This window comes from Pituophis catenifer, unplaced genomic scaffold (assembly GCF_029215685.1).
Source record: "Pituophis catenifer annectens isolate HBS135680 unplaced genomic scaffold, rPitCat1.0.hap2 SCAF_7, whole genome shotgun sequence".
NCBI classification, from domain to species: Eukaryota; Metazoa; Chordata; class Lepidosauria; order Squamata; family Colubridae; genus Pituophis; species Pituophis catenifer.
The window spans coordinates 48,653,539-48,677,630 of record NW_027256887.1 but is presented as its reverse complement, the minus strand read 5'-3'; the positions used below and the strand labels follow the sequence as shown (position 1 = coordinate 48,677,630).

The window sequence follows — 24,092 nt, the reverse complement described above, 5'->3', positions numbered from 1 at the left end:
TTGAGAAATCTTGTTGAACTGTTGTGCCTATCTTTTAAAAGGTGAAACACAAGGTTCAGGAGAAACTATAGGTCACTCAGTACCTCTTTTCAGATTAAACTTCTGTTTTTGATTGGGTAAATTCTTTAGTAGATTGTGGGAATGCTGAATGCTGAATATAGGATTTCAGCATTTGACTGAAGTTCTTCATAATATTCTGATTAGTAAGCAGCTTAAGTATGACTGGATGCCACATGATTCAACCTTTAACATTTTTATTAATGACTTAACAAAAGGATGGAACAAATGCTTATCTAAGATGACACAGAATTGGATGGGACAGCTAGTACTCTAGAAGATGGAAATAAAACTCAAATATAATTACATATATATTAGAGCAGAGTTTCTCAATCTTGGCAACTTTAAGATATGTGGACTTTAATTTTAACTCCCAAGGTAGCTTGGGGAATGAAATCTAATAGAAAAAAAGAATAGCTAATCAGAAACCAAATATATACAAGATGAAGAATGCATGCTTCATCTTGGTAATAATGTATTTTGAAAAGATCTTAGAATAATAGTTGATTACAAATTGGGTTTCAATCAGCAATGTACTGTGGATAGAAAAAAAGAAGAAATACAGTATACAGTACAAATTACCCCGAATAATAGTTCTATTTTATTCTGTGTTGATCAAGCTCTATCTTGGACATTGTGTCCAACTCAAAGCACCCCACTTTGAGAATGTTCAGAAAAGCAATGAAAATTGATTGAAACTATGAAGAGAAAATGAAGAAGCAGGGTATCTTCAACCATGAAAAGAACACCAAAAGAGACTATAATAGCACTCTATTGTTCCAGAATGTAGGACTTGGAAAAATGGATTTTTGTTACAGGAAGACTGATTCTGATTGAATGTTAGAGAAGAAAAAGTATTAGAAAAACTAAGAGCAGCTTGACAATGGAACAAATTATGCAGGGAGGCAATGGGCTGCACTTTGTTGGATATATTGAAATATAGGCTAGGTAGCCATTTGTATCGGGATTCTTTAATTTGGATTCCTGCATTTTTCAGACTTGATAATGTAAAGAATCTATTGTTTCATAATTTTATTAGACAGTAAGAAGACAGACCAAAGGCACAGAAAATATTTTAGGAAATCCTTTACCAGTGTTTCTCCGAAAATAAGACGGTATATTCTTTTGGGCCCAAAAATAAGCACTAGGGCTTATTTTCAGGACATGTCTTATTTTCCCCCATGTACAGGAGGCCCACTTCTTCTGCTTGTTCATGGAGGGGCAGGAGGCTGCGTGGCGTGCCAGTGCCACCAAAGTGAGGCAGGAGGATGGAGCTGCCCCATGCACCCTCAGGGCCCCTGCAGCCAGGTCATCCATATCCTGACACTTGCTTTGCCTCATGGCCATGGCACCAATGCACCACTCAGCATCCTGCTCTGTTGGCGCTGTGAGCAAGCAGAAGTGGGCGGCGGCCACGTGGGCTCCTGCTGCACATGGCTATAGGTGCTGCTGCCGTGAGGCAGGTGTCAGGGTGTGGATGGCCTGGCTGCAGGGGCTCTGAGGTAAGCCGGTGTGGGGCACATGGGGCAGCTCCCCCAATGCACCTTGCCTCATGGCTGTGGCACCATTAGCAACCAGATGGAATGGGCAACTGGCCGGGTGCACAGGCTCTTGAGTAGGGCTTATTTTGGGGGTAGGGCTTATATTAGACACACACATAAAACTTGCTAGGGTTTATTTTCAGGATAGGTCTTATGTCAACTTGTAAAGCATTTCTAGTCTCCTCTCGAGTTGCCATGGGCAGAAAGGGGGGGAGCACATTCCATGTATACCTTCTTCCAACATTGGATCTCAGATTACCAAAGCTGGTTTGTGAGGCGTGTTTCTACAGCCCATGGGAGTGCCTCATTGGAGAATGTGATTTATGACACAGACTGAGAGGGAGGGGGAAAACAGAGTCAAAGTTGAGCCATAACTTTTGTGCAGCAGAGCAGACCTCACTCTAGTAGATGCCGACATGCTGCTCCTAATAAATAATTGGATTTCTTTTGAAACTTGGCTCGAGATTCATGAGTTAATCAGGGCATCTGTCGGAACTTTTTGGGGAAACAGGAATATTAGCATTGCTAAAGGGCAGACTATGCTATATTTAAATTGAGTAGTCATGTTCTTTTAAAATTCTTTCCAAAATTCTTTCTTTCTAGTTGCTTTGTCATTTATAAAATATAAAACTGATCTGTTTTCTCATTTTCCTATACTATGTAGCTAGCAAATGTTGAAGATCAGATGACAATCATGAGAGCCTCTATTGTTATGTTCCCAAGGAGAATCTTTAAAAAAGCTTTAAAAAAAACCTTAAATTTGTAGTTTATGGGAGAACATGGTCTAGTTTTAAAATGGCACTCCATACAAACACAACTGGTCCATTCTCCAGCTATGAAAACTTAATAAAAATGGTCTGACCAAATTCTTAATGGATGCAGCTGTTTACTTTCTTGTGAAGTTTTTCATTTCAGTGAAAATATCAAAGTTCTAAATGCTCTGTGGAACATGGATACAGTGCAGGCAAATAATGTTATTGCCCCAAAATGCCTGTTTTCCTGTTCTGGACATGGTAGATTTTAATCAGCTCCTTGGCTTACTATAGAACTGAGAGATGGAGTGCAAATATACCAAGCACTGACTGAAGCTAACTTAGAGGCCTATTTAAATTCTTAATTTCTCTCCTTTCAATGTGTCACACAAAACACTCTGGCAAGGCATTGTTGTATAATGAGGCATTTATTTTGTTAAAACATTGAAACATGAAGGGTGAATTAGAATAGTCGTTAGTGTTTTTGTGCATGTTCCTGGGAAAAAGGACCAAAGAATGTCAGGAGTATTGACCAAGAATATATACTATACTAGCTGGACACGAGTGCTTTGCTATGAAACTATGTGATCGGGCTTGATAAATTGAAACTTAAAGCCTGAAACCTAATGTAGAATGTGTAATTCCGTAGCATCAGGGCATGTTAATATAAAGCAACTGGCAATTGGAACACAGGAGGAGGGAGAGTAGAATGTCCCAGCCCGCAGGTCGGATGAGTCACGTGCTGGCCATGCCCACACCTGGTTTAACGAAGGAGTAGCATCAGAGCGTGTTAATATAAGGCAACTGGCAGTTGGGACAGAGTTCCTTTCAGGTGGGGAGGGGGAGTAGAAAGTCTAACTCCTTAGCATCAGAGCGTGTGAATATACTGTATGTGAAATACTAATGATCTGATGGTCATTTTGAAAAATCTTTTATTAGCAAGCACTTAGAAGCCAAAAGGGTCAAACGTGCCAAATTTCAAGTTTGTAGGCTTTACCATTCTGGAGATTTCATGAGTGAGTGGTATTTGGCTTATATATATATAGATTTCCAGAAAGGTCACACAAGGTGTGAAGGTCATCCTAATTCCCCAGCTAAAACAAGCAAGGACCTACAAAATATGGGGCAACAGTGACATAAGAAGATGGAGTCAGATAATAACTTTAGTGATAATGACAAAGGCATCTATTAATGTTACAAAGAAGGAAATTGTAAACCATTCCTGTATTTTTACTAAGAAAACCATATGGACCGAAAATGATACAGTGCTGAATAATGAGTCCCTCAGACTATATGGCACTCAACATGGTACGAGTTTAGGATTTTTGTAAACAGAGTTCTAATGGTGTTTATAATGCAACTATATTAAAGCCTTCAAGGTCCTCAACTTACAACAGATCATTTAGTGACTGTTCAAAATTACAACAGCACTGAAAAAAGTGACTTATGACCATTTTTCACACTTACGACTGTAACAGTATCCCCATGGTCAGTCACATGATTTATTGTACATTCAAATGATTGAGAACTGTTCTTATTTATTTATTTTATTAATTTTTTATTAATTACATTTCTTAGTGCTTCATACACATCATGTACTGTGAGTGGGAGGAGTAGATATGGCGGGAGCAGGGGGCCATATCATGTTAAGGGAGCACGCACCCACTGTCTCCAAGCGGTAGGGTGCTCCGGCCCCCAAGGCTCCACCCGTTTGCCAGGTTGCACAGATCCTCACGGCCCGGGCCTTCGTCTGATGTTGTGCAACGCCAGGTCCATTGTAAATAAAGCCCCCCTCATCTGTGATCTTGTTCAGGAGGGGGGAGCGGACCTGGCGGGTATTACGGAGACCTGGTTGGGCCCGGAGGGAGGGGTCCCTCTGGTAGAAATGTGCCCACCAGGCTTCCACGCATTCCATCAGCCGAGGTCACAAGGGAGGGGCGGGGCAGTAGCGGTTATTATTAGAGAAGGCCTTAGGCCCAGGGAGACCACTGTACCTCAGACAGCTGGTTGTGAGTCCCTCCTTGTGAAGTGGGGCCATGGGGTTCAGATGGGTTTGCTGATCACGTACCTGGCTCCCTGCCGCGTGGCAGCAACCCTGCCTGAGCTACTCAACGTTATCGCCGCGGTGGCGGTTGATACCCCCAGACTTATGGTCATGGGGGATTTCAACCTGCCGTCCCTGGGTGAGACGTCTGAGGTGGCTCGGGAGTTCATGGCTTCCATGACGGCCATGGATCTAACCCAACTAATTCATGGCCCTACGCACACTGGGGGAAACACACTGGACTTGCTTTTTGTCTCTGGACAGTGGTTGAGTGATCTTGAGATAGGGGATGTAGTCATCGAGCCCTTGTCATGGTCGGATCACTCTCTCCTTCACCTTGACCTTCGTACCGCGGCACCCCGCTGCGGAACCGATAAGATGGTACCGCCCCAGGCGCCTGATGGAACCCGATAGGTTCCAGACGGAGCTTGGGCCAATTCCTGAGGCTCTGGCTCACGCCTCGACTGGTGACCTAGTGGCCGCCTGGGATAGGGCGGCCGCTGGGGCCCTGGATCGAGTCGTGCCTTTGCGGCCTCTGACCTGGCGCGGATCTCGCCTGGCTCCTTGGTTCACCGAGGAGCTGAGGGAGATGAAGCGCCAGAAAAGACGCCTAGAGAGTAGTTGGAGAGCTAGTCTTTCTGAATCGGACCGGACACTGGTTAGATCCCATATTAGGACTTACCTAGTGGCGATAAAAGCAGCAAAATGTACGCATTTTGCTGCTCTTATTGCGTCATCAGATAATCGCCCGGCCGCCCTGTTTAGGGTGACCCGCTCCCTGCTCCACCAGGAAGCGCGGGAGGACCCCTTGGAGGGAAGAGCTGAGGACTTTGTTCAGTATCTGTATGACAAAATCACTCAGATTCGGGAAGGTCTGGTCTCTGACTGGGTAGATCCAGCGAGAGTGATGGAGGCAGGTCTTGAGACTGTTATCTGGGATGAGTTTGATCCTGTGACCCCAGATGACGTGGACAGGATTCTGGGTAGATTGAACGTGACCACATGTTTGTTGGACCCGTGTCCCTCCTGGTTAGTACTGGCTTCCCGGGAGGTGACGCGAGGCTGGCTCCAGGGGATTATAAATGCTTCATTGGGTGAGGGTGTCTTCCCCGCCGCCCTTAAGGAGGCGGTGGTGAGGCCCCTCCTCAAGAAGCCTTCCCTGGACCCGGCAATATTGGCTAATTATCGTCCAGTCTCCAACCTTCGTTTTGTGGCGAAGGTTGTTGAGAGTGTGGTTGCGGGACAGCTTCCCCAGTACCTGGATGAAGCGTCGTATCTGGATCCGTTCCAGTCGGGTTTCAGGCCTGGATACAGCACGGAAACGGCATTGGTCGCGTTGGTTGATGTCTCTGGAGGGCTCGGGACAGGGGCTGCTCCTCTGTCCTGGTCCTGTTAGACCTCTCAGTGGCTTTTGATACCATCGACCATGGTATCATGCTGCACCGGTTGGAAGAGTTGGGGGTGGGAGGCACCGTACTAAGTCTGTGTTGACAGGGGGGCAGAGATCGACCCCGAGGCCCCTCATATGTGGGGTGCCGCAGGGATCGGTCCTCTCGCCCCTTTTGTTCAACATTTATGTAAAGCCGCTGGGCGAGATCATCCGTGGTTTTGGGGTGAAGTACCATCAGTATGCGGATGACACCCAGCTGCCCTTGAAGTGATGTCCCAGTGCCTGGAGGCCGTACGGATCTGGATGGGGAGGAACAGGCTCAGGCTCAACCTATCCAAGACCGAGTGGCTGTGGTTTCCGACGTCCCGATATAGTCAGCGCCATCACTGACTATTGGGGGCGAATCATTGGCCCCCACGGATAGGGCCCGCAACCTGGGTGTCCTCCTGGATTCACGGCTGTCGTTAGAAGAGCATGTGATGGCCGTGTCTGGGAGGATTTTTCATCAGGTTCGCCTGATCCGCCAGTTGCGTCCCTATCTAGATCGGGACTCCCTACACACAGTCACTCATGCCCTTGTTACTTCTCGTCTGGACTACTGCAACGCTCTCTACATGGGGCTCCCCCTGAGGTGCACTCGGAGGCTCCAACTGGCGCAGAGTGCGGCCCGCGCGGGTGGTGATGGGAGCGACATGGAGTTCCCATGTGACACCTCTCCTGCGCGAGCTGCACTGGCTCCCGGTGGTCTTCCGAGTGCACTTCAAGGTTCTGGTTATCACCTTTAAAGCGCTCCATGGCTTAGGACCTGGTTATTTACGGGACCGCCTGCTACCACCAATAGCCTCCCACCGGCCAGTACGCTCCCATAGAGAGGGGCTCCTCCGGGTGCCGTCGGCCAAACAATGTCGGCTGTCGGCCCCTAGGGGGAGAGCCTTCTCTGTGGGGGCACCTACGATTTGGAACGAGCTCCCCCCGGAGATACGTAGGATCCCGGATCTGCGCACCTTCCGCCGCGCGCTTAAGACTTTTCTATTTTATCAAGCTGGCCTGGCCTAAATCTTCCCCCTTTTTAAATGTGGAAATTTTTAAATTTTTAAATTTTAAATTCGTCTTATTTATAGGGGTATGGGTAAGGCGTTTTAAATTGGGGAGCCATTTTAGATTTAATTCTGTTTTAAACGTATTTTAATTGTTTATATTGTATGTTTTTTAATTTTGGCTGTTCACCGCCCCGAGTCCTTCGGGAGAGGGGGCGGTATAAAAATCTAATAAATAAATAAATAAATAAATAAATAAATAAATAAATAAATAAATAAATAAATAAATAAATAAATAAATAAATAAATAATGTTGTCTGGGTATTTAATTTGCTTAACAGTACATATTACGTTCTTAGTCTCCACCTCTTTTTTCCAATCACTGATAAAATAGATTCGATGTTTGATACTATTGTGTATCTTCTTTTGGTTTCATTTTTAATGTCAGTCTGTCCATTTCTCTACATTCTAGTATCTTCTTAATTATTTCTTCATCTAATGGTGTTTCTTCATTTTTCCAGCATTGCACAAATACAATCCTTGCTGCTGTCAAGATGTGCAGTATTAAATACCTACTTTTCTTATCAAGTTTACCTAATACTATACCTAATAAAAATAGTTAAGTTTTAAAATCTACATGCTTTCCAATCATCTTTTCTAGCCATTTATATATTTTTCCCAATTTTTTTTTTTTGCTTTACCAAAAGTCCTGACAAGCAAAGTCAATAGGGATGCCAGACTCACTTAACAACTGTGTTACTAATTTAACAATTGTAGTGATTCGCTTAACCAATGTGTGTGTGTGTGTGTGTGTGTGTGTGTGTGTGAGAAATGTAAAATGGGGCAACATTCACTTAACAATTTTCTCACTTAGCAACATAAATTCTGGACTCAATTGTGGTCGTAAGTTGAGGACTATCTGTAATTAGTTGCTGCTTTTGAAAAGGAAAAGAAAATCTGAAGCTGCAAAAATAGAATTACAGTAGGCATATGGGATGGAAGAAACATGGTCATAGGAAATTTCAATACAGCAGAAGATGAAATGAGACAACTACAAATTGATATTTTAGGCACCAGCAGTTTGAGATGGGACTGGGACTGGACACTTTCAGTCAAAAGATCACACTGTTTATTACTCAGGACATTAACAAAGTAGTAAAAGCACTGTTTTTATAGCTTGAAAGACTATAGAAATAACTATACTTGGCTACAATGCAATCAATGATCCAATAATTAGACTTTGGGGGTAGACTCTTTGTTAGAGTTGATTTTAGTTCAATTTGACACTGCTGATTTTAGTTCAATTTGAAATCTCTAGCACATGCAAACAAATTTTGCTACTTGTGACTGGAGTCTAGAATGCTGAAGTTGGAAACATTAAATAGAAAAATGTTGTTGAATGGTATGGTTTGGGAAACCAAAATGAATCTGAAGAACAACTTATCAATTTCTGCCACTCACTGTGATTTTGTCACAACTAACACTGTCTTCGAACAACCAAAATAATGCATGTACACGGATTTACTGGGTGTGTATATAGGGATAAAATTGACCCTACAACTAAAGGGAGATGGAGCAGCTTAATTATAGCATCAAAGACATGATCTGGTGCTGACTATGGAACAGATAATGAACTACTGCTCATGTGCAAGTTCCAAGTCAAAGAAGAAGAATGAGAAGGAAGTATTGATGATTAAGAAGAAACAGGACTTCAGAATTGGTATTCAATCTGTTTTAAATGCAGTTTCATTCCATCAAAAATGGCATGGGAAAGAGTGCTTTTCTTTGTATTACTTACAGGCTACAGAATGCACTGTTTCAGTTGCTGCATTTGCCATCAAGTGTAGTTGTTAATCAGCTTTACCGTATTAATTTACATTTTAACATCTGGGATATTTTTGTTCTTTAATTTATTAGATGCTCTCAGTACTCATTTGAGTGAAAGGACAGTAAAAATAGAATAAGGGAGGAATAGTCAAACTGAACTTCTGGTAACTACAGAGACACTTCTATGTACTTTTCTTGCAATAGTGTTGAAATGCTTTGACACTGCCTTCTTTACAAATGTTTTTGAATCCCAATTTAGCTTACAGTGTTGGGATGTTTTGGCAATTTTCCATTCATGCATCAACCATGTGCGAAGTTTATTAAAATATATTTTGGCCAATGGTTTCAAATCTACTGAATTTCTGCAGCTGTATGTATTTTGTTTTATTTTGTATCATGACCTTTTTCCAGATCAATATATAATATTCCCTCTTCCATTTTTTTCCTGTAACAATTCTGTGAAGAACTCTGTGAAGGTTGAGAAAGAGTGACTGATCCAATGTTATCCAGTGAAATTCCCATGGCTAAGACTGACCTTGATTTGGAATCTCATAGAACTTGGTCCACAACCCTACCCCAATTTGCCAATACTTGATGAAAGACTAGTCCTGGATAAAACTTTTTTTTGGTTTCCTAACATTTTTTCAAGTGCAGGGTCTACTTTTTTGAAATCAACCAACCTGATCCATTGATTACAACTGGAAACTGATTGACCAGCATGTCACCACAGCCTTATATCATGGGATAACTTTAAAACACACAATATAATTTAATCTAATATTTCTATCACACTTTCTATGCTATAGATACCTACTTTTTATAAAGACTATAGATGAGATTTGTGGGGAAAAATAATAACATATACTATTCAATTATTTTCTGGCATTGCTACATAAACAATTAGGATTCTTTTAAACAAGGTTCGTCAAATAATAATCAATACTGCACATAATACTAGGCCAGAATGGATGTAGTTATATTTAGTCCAAAATATAGTGCCATTTCATTAAATTTAGGCATGAGCCAGTGTAGCATATCATAATGTTAAGTTTCCTTTACTTTCATTGTGCTTTTGGATTTTGTCTGCATTAGTTTCTGAAATTATTCCTTAATTTTAGGCTTGGATTCCCATGCATGTTACATTGCTCTAGTAAATGTTAATAATCATACAGTTTTAAAGATTATTGTTACAGAGCCATAACAGCAATAGCAAGTTTACTTACATGGAATTTTGGTTAGTTCATTCATAAATTTCTCCTTTAACTTTGAAAATGCATCTTCTTTTGCACCGCCTTTCCCTCCTCCAGGTATCGCTGGTTCTGTGGCATTATTTGCTATTGCAGTAGCGACAGTGGTACCTGGTAGTGCTGCTAGTGCCTGGTGTTGACTTTCTTTTGCCATTTTAGTCCCAGGGGAACTGAGATTGAAAACAAAGCAGAGAGAAAAATGTTCAAAAGGTTAAACTTCATCGTAGGTCAATAGCAAACTAGAGAGCAGTAACCCCAACTGGTGCACCTGCTTCCTGGATAAATATCACTTCATTAATACATTGCTTCATGTTGGATCATACAATATTTATTAAACTATTGGAGAAAAAAAAGATTCTTTCAGAAGGTAAAAACTGCTTATTCTTATGTCTGTCTCCTGAGTCCAAAACACTTATTTCTGTTGGATACCTCAATATGGGCTTAGCATCTGTTGTTTAAACTTTGAATTCTGCCCTTTCATTTTGAATAGATAAGTAAACTGACAGCAGTTCTATATATACAAACATTTCAGTGCATTTGCATAATTATTTGTACATGTCTGTTGGATTGAAAATTTTCACAGCACCACTAGAAATGAAAATAGAAAGCAATTACACCAGCATAATTAAAGCACCTCTACGCTCTCTTGAACTCTTTAACCAACGTGCTCTCTACTTAAGCAGAACTGGACATTATTTAAAAAATTTGTTCCATCTTGCTTTTGAGTCATATTTATTGAAAGCAAATTTTTTTCCACTGACAATTGATTCCAACAATATTCAGTTAAATTATTGACCTTCCTCACTGTTAATAGTGTTAAAATCACTGCATCTGTGGGTTGTTTAGCTTCATCCAAATTAGAATTCCAGGCTGTTGAAATAAATTCATAGCTACTTTAATGTACTTTTGACTTAATGCTTTTTTCTTGGGCTTTGGGGAGATACCTTTACACAGACTTAGCATAAAACAATGTACGTTTATATGGATATATAACAATCATCTTGAATACTGCTTAGGGGATAGCTCAACATTTGTTTTAGGAGACTATTTCAGTCTTGAGCTGTCTCTTAAATAATGTTGCTTTGAGGACTAATTCCTATCTTCTATATTTCAGAAAACTGTAGAGAAAATGGATTTAAGAGATAAGGATAATTTATTATTGCTCTGGGTATAAAATTGTTTGTACTTTTCCAGAAACAACTAAGTTTATAGCTTCCCACTGGGAAATGAATTATTAAAAACCCAATAACTAAAGTTGAATAAAATAAGTCTTCTCAAACAGAGGGTAGTAAACAACAGAAAACAACAACAAACCCAACTTTAAAAAAAATATCACAAATGTTGCACATTCTAACATATTTTGATCATCGAAGCATTTCCTTTAATACTACTGGAACTGTTCAAATGGAAAACTGAATCAAATGATAAATGCTATTTTCAAACTGCAGTCACTATTTTCATGCTTATAACTCATTTAAAAACAAACACTGTGCAGCCAATTATTTCTAATGTGTTTAAAAATCATATAGTAGATTGAAAAAAAGTAAAAAAGTGCAATTGGAGAAAAAACTACTAATAAAGTTTTTGGTACTTTGTTTTCATGAATTTCTGGGTGATGGGTAAATTTTTCTTTTTCACTGGTGCATCTTTGCATGCTGTGTTTCCTGGAAGATCTGCTCTTCCCACTTTTCTTTTCTTTTCTTTGATTTGCTTACTGTACAGGCATCATTACCAATAAAGGAGAATATTTGTAGCTCAAGATTGAAATGCTTTATGGGCTGTAACCAGTGGTGGGATTCAGCCAGTTTGCACCACTTCGGAAGAACCGGTTGTTAACTTTCTGAGCAGTTTGGCAAACTGGTTGTTGGAAGAAATCATTAGGGCAGAGAACCGGTACCACCACTGGCTGTAACCCACCTGTTCTGAGATTATTGCAACTCTGAACGGTCATAAAATAACCAGTCATAAGTCAAAGACTACCTGTATAGTGCAATATATTTTTCTTTTCTTTTTTACATGCAAAGCATTTTTACTATCACTTGTTGCTTGAAAACCATGATTAAAGCTTGATTACTGCTTGTCTAATTACTTGTTTATCCTGTATAAAGGTCCCACGAGACCATAATCAGTTGGGAAGTCATAGGGAATGAAATTGAAAAGGGTCGCATCCCCAAAGCACTGTCTAATAAATCACAGTGGGAGAGTATTCTTTTTCACCTGTTTATTTTTGCAGAACTGCGAGTATAAAGGAATTTTAAAGAGGACATTCAGATTGAAACTAATCCATAACATGTCATAGATTGATTACACACCAAGTCTCAGCATATAATTTGATTATCTACTAAGGAAACAATGACACAGTGATTAGTACAAAAATATAATAACGTATGGAGATTCTATTATTCACATTCTCTACTGTGTATTATGTTGAAGAATTCTTCCCCATTTACTAACAGAAAGGTTTTGGCAAGGGCGCTGTGGGACATGACTGTGGGTAACAATAGGCTCAGAAATAATCTTTATTTGCTCAAGCTATGCTTTTCATTTTGCGTACTACATACTTTAGTGCTTTGTCTTCTAAATCTAAGAAGTAGAATGTAGTTCCCACTACATTTGCTAAGTAAATTTTGCAGCCATTCCAAACAGTTCCTCAGATGTTGAGTTATGAGTTGGGATGAGCCTGGGGTTCTTATCAGCTTTTTCATGACCTTAGACTGTGAGACTCAAATATTGATAATGCTGTTCCAATGAGAAATCAAATTTAGTGTCTTGTTCTTAAATAGGATCTATCTACCTTGAATCACACACAGAGCATCTTAAGAAAACACCACTAATCTATAGTTCCAATAAGTGAGTCTTAGGCTTCTTTAGAGAGCCTTTAAGGAGTTGGAAGCTTTGGATTCTTTCTTCAATTATAGCATCTGTATTATGATTCAGACAAAATGAATTCTCCAGATTAGGTTATAAAATCCCAGTACTTGCTCTAGACCAGTGTTTCTTAAAGTGTGGTCATAGAACCTCTGTGGTTTCCCCCAAGACCCCTTCAGACTCCTCAAAAATTGAAATTATTTGCTTATATTGAAAAATAATAGTACTAAAATACCATCTAACAATATTGAGAAGCTGTAGTAGTCAATACATATTAACAGTTGTACTTAACTACAGTCATTTCAATTATTATGTACAAAGCAGAGATGATGTCATGATGATAACATCAATATCAATATCAATATCAATATCAATATCATGTTACACCAGTTTGGTGTTCTGATTAACATTTGCACTAGAAACAAGGAGTCTATCAGATCTAGTTCTCTCTTGGGCATTGAAATCAGCTGGATGACTTTAAGATAATTATTCTCCTTTGGCCCAACATAGCTCAAGAATTGTTGTGCGGAATATAGGAGGTGGGAGCAATATGTATGAAATTATGTATAGAATTGTGCAAAATAAAGGCAGGATACAAATCAAATTATTTTTAAAAGCAACCAACAACCAACCAACCAACTAACCAATCAAATGTTATTGTATGCCCTGCACATATCTCAATGCAACTCAATGCAAGCAATGACCATTCTCTGTGATTGAAGTTACTTTTTATGCATGGCTCCCATGCACAAAATGAGTGCATGGGAGCATATGAGTGATGCATATTCTTGTAAAAACACTGAGACAACTGTCAAATACAGAGGGGTGTGGAACTTGATGTTACAACTCTACAAGCAACCCAAGGGTAACTCTTAAAGGGTCAGGAAACTGTTGAGTTGTTTTGATAGTGTTTTGTTTATTGTGATTCCCATAATTTATTGTGATTCCCATAATTTTTGTCACTAAAATATTTCATCTAAACAGTATTCTAGTAATCTCATCTAAAGGAAATAACCAAGCAAATGTTTTCAGTTTCAGATTTCAGTTACCTGAAGATGTTGATGGAATGCACAATACAGGTAGAAATTTATCCAAAGTTTGCTTTATATGCTCTCAGAGGAGTACCAAATTATCTTCTAGTGAATATTATGTTTAGTTTTTAAATTATCTACTGCCTTATTCCTGGATGGTTTCCCAGATAGTTTTATTGCTTGAGTAGATTTTCTTTTCTACTGCAAGCCAGATAAAAATGATAAGTAATTAAAATGTAAGAAAGTCACTATGCTAGTTTGAATGACACAAAAGATAAGATGCTGCTGCAAGATTCTTTGTCCTGAAATGCTAGGACAAATGTGTTTTTCATTAAACTTTTGATATTTCAATAAATATATAAAAGTACAAGAGAAGGATAAGGTCTATTAAAAAGTGGAAGAAAAATGCTTTCATTTACAAACTTTGGTGTGGTAATGTCCCCTATCTTTCTTAATTGTTATATAAACTATAAACCATTATATGAACTGTTTAGCCAGTTGAAAAATCTATCACTGGGGTTTTATGTTCACAAGAGCAGACCAAAGTGAAATCAGGTATGGAATTAGGGTAATGGATTAATTACTTGACACAGAATGACTATAATTTAGACACGGTTTCCCCTATACAGTAACCAGCAGACCTGTTTTGAATGAAGCCAATCTGACGAGTATGAGTAAAACTAATATTATAGTGATATTGAACAGGCTGCAATGTTTAATTAAATTAATTAATCATTATGTATAGTATGCTTTTTAAGTCTTTTCATGCAATCCAAAATTCAGTGGTGAAGTGTAGAATGATAAGAACACCACAGACTGGCTCATTTGTGTCTGTTCTCTAATAGGATGAGTACCACAATTGTCCAAAATATTTTAATATTCCCTTTGAACGTAGTACAAAGAAAATCAACAATAGAACTGGAAGCTTTTATCATTCATAAAAAAGAATATAAAATGTGGTAAAAAGAATCAGTTTAACTGCACTTGTCATGCATTCTTCGTAGCATATACTGTATAATGTTCAATTTGGATTAACGTTCCGTAATTTCTAACATTCATAGTGTTGGTCACTGATTCATGATTCACTTCTGATGAACATAACTGTATTTAAGAGATCGCCTTGATAGTGGCCTCTCTAAATGAAACTCTACCTATCTAATCTCCTTGTGACCCTGTCACTACTGAAGTGGATAGTATGATCTGCTTTGTATTTGGCTCCTATTTCCAGCTGAATGCCTATCATTTCTGCTGGGTGTCCTGATTCCTTTTTATTAAACATTGTCAATTGCTTGTTATCTTTCTTTTGCACTCTAGTTAAAGGTTGTGCCCTTTTGTTCTTGGCAGTTATGTCTGTTTTCTCTGTCCCTTGTGGGCATTCAAGTTTAAATTTAAAAGTAAAAATGTTGTTTTCCTTTAAAAAAAAAAGTATGGATATATTTTCTCTAGGAGTGATATTTACCTTTTATTCACTGTCTTTTTATTCTTTACTAATCCTTTCAATTAACTGCACTTTTAGAATATATTTCTTTTTCTCTTTTTAATAAACTGTTGACAGGTTCTTTGCTGCTAATGCTATTTTGTCTCTGTATTTCAGGGTCTGTATGTGTAAGTAGCATCAGTTGGTTAGAAAGGGAAATGATTTTTCATATATAACCAATGGTAATCATTACCATTATTACTTTTAAATTATTCCCAAGCATTGCTACAGCTCACTCACATAAATGTGACATCAGTATGGGAACGACAACTTATTTTATGCTTAGCAAAAGTTTGTTATCAGAGTTTGAATAAATTGCCCTGTGGTGTTTATTTGACTTTGTGTGGTGCTTGCTGGATACATTAATATTCAGTAAATGCATTTAATATTTATGTTTAATTCCTAAATTGGGAGTTCTGGCCAAGAATACAGTTAGGAAAAAAACTGCTTAAATTAATTTCAATAATGGGAATGACTATGTATGAAGTAGAATCCTGAGATCTGTTTCTGGCCTTGTCCTAAAGGTCATGCAAAGAGGGTAAAAACTTGGAAATGTAAAAAGATGATAAAAACTTGAAAAAGCAACAGAATGTCAAGAGAAAAATAGTAACAGCACTTAGACTTGCAGTATATACCACTTTATAGTGCTTTACATCCTCTCTAAGCGGTTTACAGAGTTAGCATATTGTCCCCAACAATCTGGGTCCTCATTTACTGATCCAGAAGGATGGAAAGCTGAGTCAACTTTGAGCTGGTCAGGATTGAACTTCTGGCAGTCAGCAAAATTAGCTGGCAAGCATTCTAACCACTGCACCTCCATGGCTCTTTAATAAAAATGAAAAGAAAATCCATATACTGTATTTATTATCCATATCTTTAAATATGTCTGAGCACTTAAATATATAGAAAATGATATTATTATATATCTAGATTAGATATCAAATATCAGTTTAGGGATGAAAGACAGCTTTTGTTTTCTTCTTGCTATTCCCAAGTTGCTTTTCATAATGTCATGGATGGCTATATTTTGTGCTCATTGCTTTGGTTTACTACAGATATTATCTTAATACTGGAAAAATAAAATTTGTTGAAAATTTAAAAAACTAATTACTATATACGTGTAATAAATGAGCAATTTTAAAGTATTAGTGAGTATAAAGAATTACTGGAGACATCCTGAAATGTTGAAACAAGAAGCAAGAAGAAACATTCTTCAAGAAAAGGCAATTTTTAAATAATTTTTAAAATAGATCCATAATAAATCAGCCATAACAAATTTCCATTCCACTGAGCAGAATTCAGTAATCTCAGTCCATTGACTGAAAATTAGCAGAACACATTCCTGCTCTTCTCTCCATCTTCTGTACAGCTGTACATCTGTTTCAAGGCCTGGGGGAGTCTCCAGAGCAAATCTGGGATAATGCCCAAGTGTAGAGAGAGAAAAGGACTGAGGCAACAATCTTATTTGGTGACCAGAAATCTACTCGTCTAACTTATCACTCATTTAAATTGGTTTAAAAAATAAGAATCCACGAAAGAAAATAAGGAGGAGCAATGATACAGTGGCCAGTAACTATAAAACTTTAAAACAAAACAAAAACTCTATGCCTTAATCATCCTCTTAGGATGGCTCACTGCAAACTCCAATTATTCTAATTCCATTCTTCCTGTCCTGTCCTGTCCTGTCCTGTCCTGTCCTGTCCTGTCCTGTCCTGTCCTGTCCTGTCCTGTCCTGTGGTGGGATTCAAATAATTTAACAACCGGTTCTCTGACCTAATGATTTCTTCCAAGAACCAGTTCACCAAACTGCTCAGAAAGTTAACAACCGGTTCTGCCGAAGTGGTGCGAACTGGCTGAATCCCACCACTGATCCTATCCTATCCTATCCTATCCTATCCTATCCTATCCTATCCTATCCTATCCTATCCTATCCTACTACCCTACCCTACCCTACCCTACCCTACCCTATTCCAGTGACTTGGAAAAAGCTTAGTGTTGATGACCTTTTGAAAGGCTAGAAGGTGGGGATCTGTCAAATCACCAGAAGGAGGATATTCTATAAGGTAGGAGCAGCCATGGGATAGGGAAGCTTCCAAGGTCCCACTAGGTACCAGGATTTTAGGGAACGGTTCTGTAATCTGATCTAATGGGATTGGCAGGTATTCTAAGGGGAAAGTGGTGCTATATAGGCTTTAACGATGATAATCAGCACCTTGAATTGCACCTGGAAGGAAACTGGAAACAAATGCAGCTTGCAGAGCAGAGGTGTGACATGTGACCTATGAACATCCAGTAACGTGCATGCTGCTGTATTCTGGACCAGTTGTAACTAGTTGTCCTGAGTCATCCTAAAGAACAGCCCCATGTAATGCACATTGCAATAATGCAAATTGGAAGTGACCAAGGCATGAACGACCATGTATCCCAGTTCTTGAAAGTGTGCAATTGGTGCACATGTGGCTCAAGTAGGAGCCATAAGGGGTGGACCAGGTTTGGGAGAGTACGATCCCATTAAGAGTCAAAGATAAAAAGTCAACAGACTTCAGAAAGCTGAAAAGAGCGATTTGCCTTGCCAATATACAGATACCTGGACAACTGCACAAGAATATCACCAGGATAGAGATGTACAGCTGAATATCATCAGAGTACTGATGATATGCTACCCTATGCCATTGGGTGACCTCAAATACACTATTGTATCTTTAAGTCAATGGAAAATAAAATATTAATAGAAAGAAAGTTTAAGGAGAGTTCCTTAAGATATATAACCTTTGTTATATCTGTGAACTGGTCTGTGGCTAAATATAGTAGATAGCCTTCACAGACTTTCTCTCTGCCCATTCCCCACCCCCTTCCAACTCCTTGCCAGACTGATTCAGAGTATGAAATAACATATTTTCTACAAATGCTACTTTGGGATCATTTGTGTTCCATCTTCATTCACTTCTAATTACTGAGACAGTGAGTAGTTCAAACTGAGCAGTCCATTTGGTTATTTAAAAGCCAAAGTGGTGTGTGAAGGCAAAGTTATTCTAGCTATGTTTTATTTATGCTTTAATGAAGGCTACCTGCATAATTTTCAACTTTTGTAGTAGCTACTGTCCTTCAATATCATATTTCTGCTTTTCCTAGAGGAAACATACCAGTTCATTTAAATTCAGTAAGTAAAATCACTTCCTTTTATGCTCTGCATATTTTCTACAATATTTGTTTAAAAATCACTAGATGCAATCAACAGCTGGGATTACTGAACTATGTACATGTTGCATAAATAGCTGTCCTGGGATCAACTCAATAGTTACTGCTTTGCTTTTGGAAGTAGGATGTCTATGGAAACTGCAGAAGATTAAATCCCAATATATTGCTATTATTAACTCTTAAATAAAAATAGGGACAAGTGAATGGATATAAAATGAATGCACAAATTATACATTAGTCAGACTAACCACTGGATGGCATTGCAGATCCATTAAAACATACTGGAAAGGCCAGAAGTCTGACTCTAAAACAGGGAGAAAAGGGGATGTTTTTTTATTTTTTATTTAGTAGTTATTTCTTATTTGAGTGAAATGGGTAACAATCAAGCCTAGCAATTTTGATATTTCAAACTTCTGAGCACCTTGGACTTAATTATGATTAGCATATTATTGAAAAGCTCTGCAGAACATTACAGATAATCAAGCCATCACAAAGAACACACTCGTATGACTCATTTAGAATGTCCAAGTAAACGGCATCCACTATACATGCCATTTAAATGCTTTTGCATAAAGATGTTGGAAAGGCACTTGAATAACAGCTAACCCTTTCAAGCCTATAAAATTCTGCTTTATTTCCATAGAAATTGTGCTATTTAAAAATAATCATTCTAAACCAGTAATAAGAACCAGGATGAATCCGAGGCTTACGTGTTCCGTTTGTCTGTCAACCAACCTGTTCTTGGTGCATCATATTAGGGCTCTATATCAGACTGAATGAGGAAGCTGGGTGAGTTCCAGTGTTCAGTGTTCATTTGTCACTCACTAGTTGACATATTGGCACAAAAGTATGTGCCATGTAACTTTTCCTGTTGTAAACTGTCTTCTCACAGCTTCCAAAACGTACATATTGTTGATAGCAAAACATTGCAATATGACTGTACATTATTTACCTCGTATAACTGATTTTATTTTGTACCTTCTATTTTGCAAGTGTATTCTGTTGATAAGACTTATTTGATAAGTCTTATTTAGTCTGGGTAACTGACCTGTAATAAAGAATTTGATTGATCGACTAGTTGACAGTTTATTTCTGATGCTTTTCAAAAAGATAATTTTAAAACCATGCAATATGTTCCCAGGCAACACTAATCACTTGTAGTGATTAGAAGAGATCCTTCTGTAAGTCCTAGAGCAATGTGAATGGGAAAAAAAGGAATTCTTGGTAGCAGTCTCCAGGCTAAGAAAGTATTTTATCTTGGTGATCCTTTTAGTTTTATTGCTAGCAAACTTCCCTTCTCTTTTAAAATATTTTTATTCCAATATAAATTTTTTATTCTATGAATTTCTGCATTTTTACTGGTCTAAGCATGTTTCAGATTGATAACTTATATTTTGTCAATTAGCAATTTTGTGCCTCACTTTTTTTATGTGCCGCCCTTCTCCGGACTCCGGAGGCGGCTTACAGTGCGTTAAGCAATAATAGCCTTCATACTTTTGTATATTTATACAAAGTCAGCTTATTGCCCGCACAAACTGGGTCCTCATTTAACCTACCTAGAAAGGATGGAAGGCTGAGTCAACCTTGAGCCTGGTAAGATTCGAACCTGCAGAAATTGCAGACAGCTGTGTTAATAACAGGGTGCATTAAACCACTGTACTACCAAGGCTTGAAATAAAAATTTCAAAAAAAAGCTAAATTTTTAAAAATAAGTAAATATACCATGTTCTTTAGTTTTTCAGACATAGGGAACATGGAATCTACCTACACACAGACATACACACAATTTGATTTGACAGCATGATTAAACAGTCCTGGCAAATAAAAACAGATGGGTTGTAAAAAAAGTTCTTAAAGGTGAATATGGCTGGCAATTCCTATATTGAGTTTGTGTTGTATTTTTATTTATATTATCACTGAAGCATTATTGCTTTTGTTTGTTCTACTTCACTTATACATTTTTTTAAAAAAATATATTGTATTGGGAAATGAGATTTACTGATATTGGATAGCCATGAAGAAAACCTGACCTCAAGAGGCAACCAAACTAGAGGCCAATCTTAGTGGGCAAGGAGTATTTTGCAGAAGAAATTATTCTTGCAAGCATCCCGGCTGCTAGTCTTTAAGGTTTTTGAAAATAACAAGGGATATCTTGTACTGTATGTACTCACAAATGGGTAGCCTTATAAATTAAAATTATAAATAAACACATCTGGAAACTTACTAGCAGATAGATTTCAGAATCTGTACTGTATAGAATCTTATAGATCAACTTAGTTACCATATTTTCTACCAATTGAGACTTTCTGAGTGAGACATAAGAAATTTATCACATATTTCAGTTTTACAACTAGTTCACTTGTTACAAAAGTTAAACATGAAAACTTTTTGCATATTGGGACACAGTTTTAAGCAAGACAATACAAAACATACTTCCAAATCAATTCCAAAGTGCATAGAGGAAAGAAAAATGAAGTTTTTAGAATGAAATCCATTTCCAGGTTTGAATATTAGTAAAAATATGAGGGGAGATTTTACAGATGCTATGCATGCAAGTAAACCTAAAACTATATCTGAGCTGAAGAGGGAGAAAAAGCGAGAATAAAAATTCTATCTGGCTACAGGAAATTCTAGGAAGATGTTATTTCATCCAGAAGTTACAAAATGCACCTGAAAGGGTGTCAAAATCTTTCAGTTACAGAAACATTCACATTTTCTTATTTTGAATTTGTAAACAATTGCACATAAATAGTAAATACACATTAAAATTCTGAGAAAAATACCACCTTCAACTTTGCATCATGTCAATTTCTATTAATTTAGGAATTAAGTGTAACACAGCATTTCCTCATGATCCCTCCCCAAAGTTTTAAAATGCCTACATTAACCACATTGGTGACAAGAATGGATCCTTGAGAGACCTCAGAAATCAGATTTTCCTTTGTAGAGTGATTATAGAGGTGTTGTGCAACACCTTCTGGAATGTTCCAGATACAGCAATGTTTCCAATTCCCAAAACTGTCACAATACCATATTCAATGATCCCCAGAACCAGCAAAGTCACACTTCATCTATCTCTTTCCTGATGAAAACTATTTATCTCTCTGGCCAAGGAAGTTTCAATTCTAAATAGCCTGCCCTGACTCTAGTTTTGAAATGTCTCATGTGTATATTATCAATTTCATACAAGGTTTCCTGAAACTAGGAGGCCAAAGTCCTCTCAATTACCTTGACCAGTTACAAAAATTTAGAAAATAGGCTGCAACTATTTTTGAGGGATCAAGAGAGGGTTTCTTAAAGAAGTAGCATCATAAATATCCCTTTATGCAGGAAGTCAGCTTCCCCTTGCTCAGAGAGGAATTAATAATATTTATCAACTAATCCCAATGCCTCCCAGCAGGGGAATTTAAACTATGTCAGGAGAATCAAGAGGACAGATGGTAGAACAACTGCTCCCAGGAATCCTCAGCAGCTACCAATGGAAACTATTCTAGTTTAATTGAATATGAGAAATATCTAGACAACTCTGACTCTGAATCAAACATCAAATTCAAGTACAAGTAACATCAAATTCAGCTTAAATCTAAAGAATGTATTGGCAAATAACTCTTAAAAGCACTGTAGTAATCTGTGGAATATTCCAATTTCAAATTAAGAGGTTGAGAAAACATGCTAATTTTCTCATGCTAAATAGGTCAGCTTCAGATGTATCATGCCCACAGAAAAACATTACAATACTACTTCTCTGTATCTACAACCATTACACATCCTCCTAAATGAGCTCCATACTGCACTTGTGAGTCTCAAGGTTAGTTTTTGCTACCTTTGTTCTAGCCATCTTCTATCTAGACAGCTCTTTTATATGTCATGGGGCTGACAAGAAGTGTCTCAGAATGGGGGCTTGTAGTCAATTATATCTCTTTAAATACTTGTTTGGTCCAACTAAATCAAATAATGTAAGTTAAAGATTCAACATTGTTAAAGTAACATTTAGCAATTATTGCAAGTACTAATATCCCTTTTACTTGTTCATGAAGTCATCCTAGAATCTTATCCTAAACTGAGAAACTTTTACATCTTATAGGAGGTACCTGCCTACTGATCACAGAAGAGTTTCATATGTATGTTTAGTAATGAATGCTTCTCCCCTCAAATTATCTGCAGTCTGATGTAAATGTTGTATCAGTTAATTGCTCATATAGTTAAAAGACAGGATTAGTATAGATCTGTGATGGTGAACCTATGGCATACGTGCCAGAAGTGACACACAGATCTGTTGCCTGTTGCTCTTCTGGGTTCCGGTGCACCAGCCAGCTGGTGTTCACATGAGCGGGAGCACCGGAAACAGGAAGAGCAGCTGTCAGGTGTGCATGCGCATGCTGAGTGGCTGCTCTTCCAGTTTCCAGCACGTGCATGCGCTACAGACACCTGGTGTTTAGGTTTCTGGCGCGCATGCATGCATGAAAACCAGCTGGCTGGTGTGCATGTGTGTGCTGGAAACAGGAAGATCATCTTCCCGGTGCGCTCATGTGCACCAGGCAGCTGCTCTTCTAGTTTCTGGCACACACATGCACACTGGCCAGCTGGTCTTCACATGCACATGTGCACCAGAAACTGGAAGCCCAAGTGGCCTGTGAGCATTTGTCTGTCAGAAACAGGAAGAGCATGCATGCTTTCCAGGGGGCTGCTCTTCTGGTTTCTGTGACATACGCATGCACACACATACATGTGCACATACACTCCCGTTTTGGCACTTGGTGCCGAAAAGGTTCGCCAACACTGGTATAGACTGTTAGAAATAAAAGTGAGGTAGAGAGGTTTACCCCTCAACCAGTGGTGGGTTGCTACCGGTTCGCCCTGGATTGGGTGAATGGGCAGCGGCGGTGGCAGGAGGCTCTGCCCACCTCCTGGACACTTCTGTGCACGTGCCCACAAGCAAACTGGTAGTGATGGGTTTTGAAAGCCATTCCTGCCCTCAACCTTTATTGATAGGATGAAGTACAAAAAATGATGAACACATGACAGGGACCTGAGAAAGGTAAAAAGAACACTTACATGTTTGAAAGGGTCCTCTGTGTCAGAATTACAAATAGGAAAAGTGATGGAGATGAAGTACAAAAATGAAAAATAAATGCTGATCAATAGGCCAATAGTTAAAAGTAAAGGGAACAACATGAATTGGAGATTAGTGTGGGGAACAGATATATAAACCATTTCATCATCCATCACATTAAACTTAAAAAAGGTTAATGTTCACACTGCAATCTGTTTTACGGGAATAACAAGCAAAAAGTGGGTGGAAACAAAAATGCCATGTCAATTTGCAATCAATCTGCATCATATGCTCCACAGACATAAATCTTATTAAAATAAGGAGTGCTTATAATGCTGATTGTCTTTAGAAAAGAACAATGCAGAATTGTATCAGAGGAAGATATTAACAGTTGTTTGATATAAGATAGAATTTCTGAATCTTTCCGCTTTGCATATTCCACTAAACACAGCTGTTTATTTAAAAATAGAAGCAATAAATAATAACTTTCCCTGCACCTGGCTCAATTTGTCATGCTCATTTTATATTTCTTTACCACTCAAAGAGTTAATTAATGAGCTACTCTTGCCA

General features: G+C 38.4%; 1 protein-coding gene across 2 annotated transcripts in view; it reads right to left on the bottom strand.

Moving 5' to 3' along the window:
• SYT1 (synaptotagmin 1) overlaps positions 1-24,092 on the bottom strand; it is a 261,651-nt gene that overhangs the window by 116,916 nt on the left and 120,643 nt on the right. For both annotated transcript variants that reach the window (XM_070946722.1, XM_070946723.1), the window contains exon 3: positions 9,872-10,065. In XM_070946722.1, coding sequence (XP_070802823.1) covers positions 9,872-10,049 — 178 coding nt within the window. In that variant the 5' untranslated portion in view covers positions 10,050-10,065. The remainder of the gene's footprint in view (positions 1-9,871; positions 10,066-24,092) is intronic.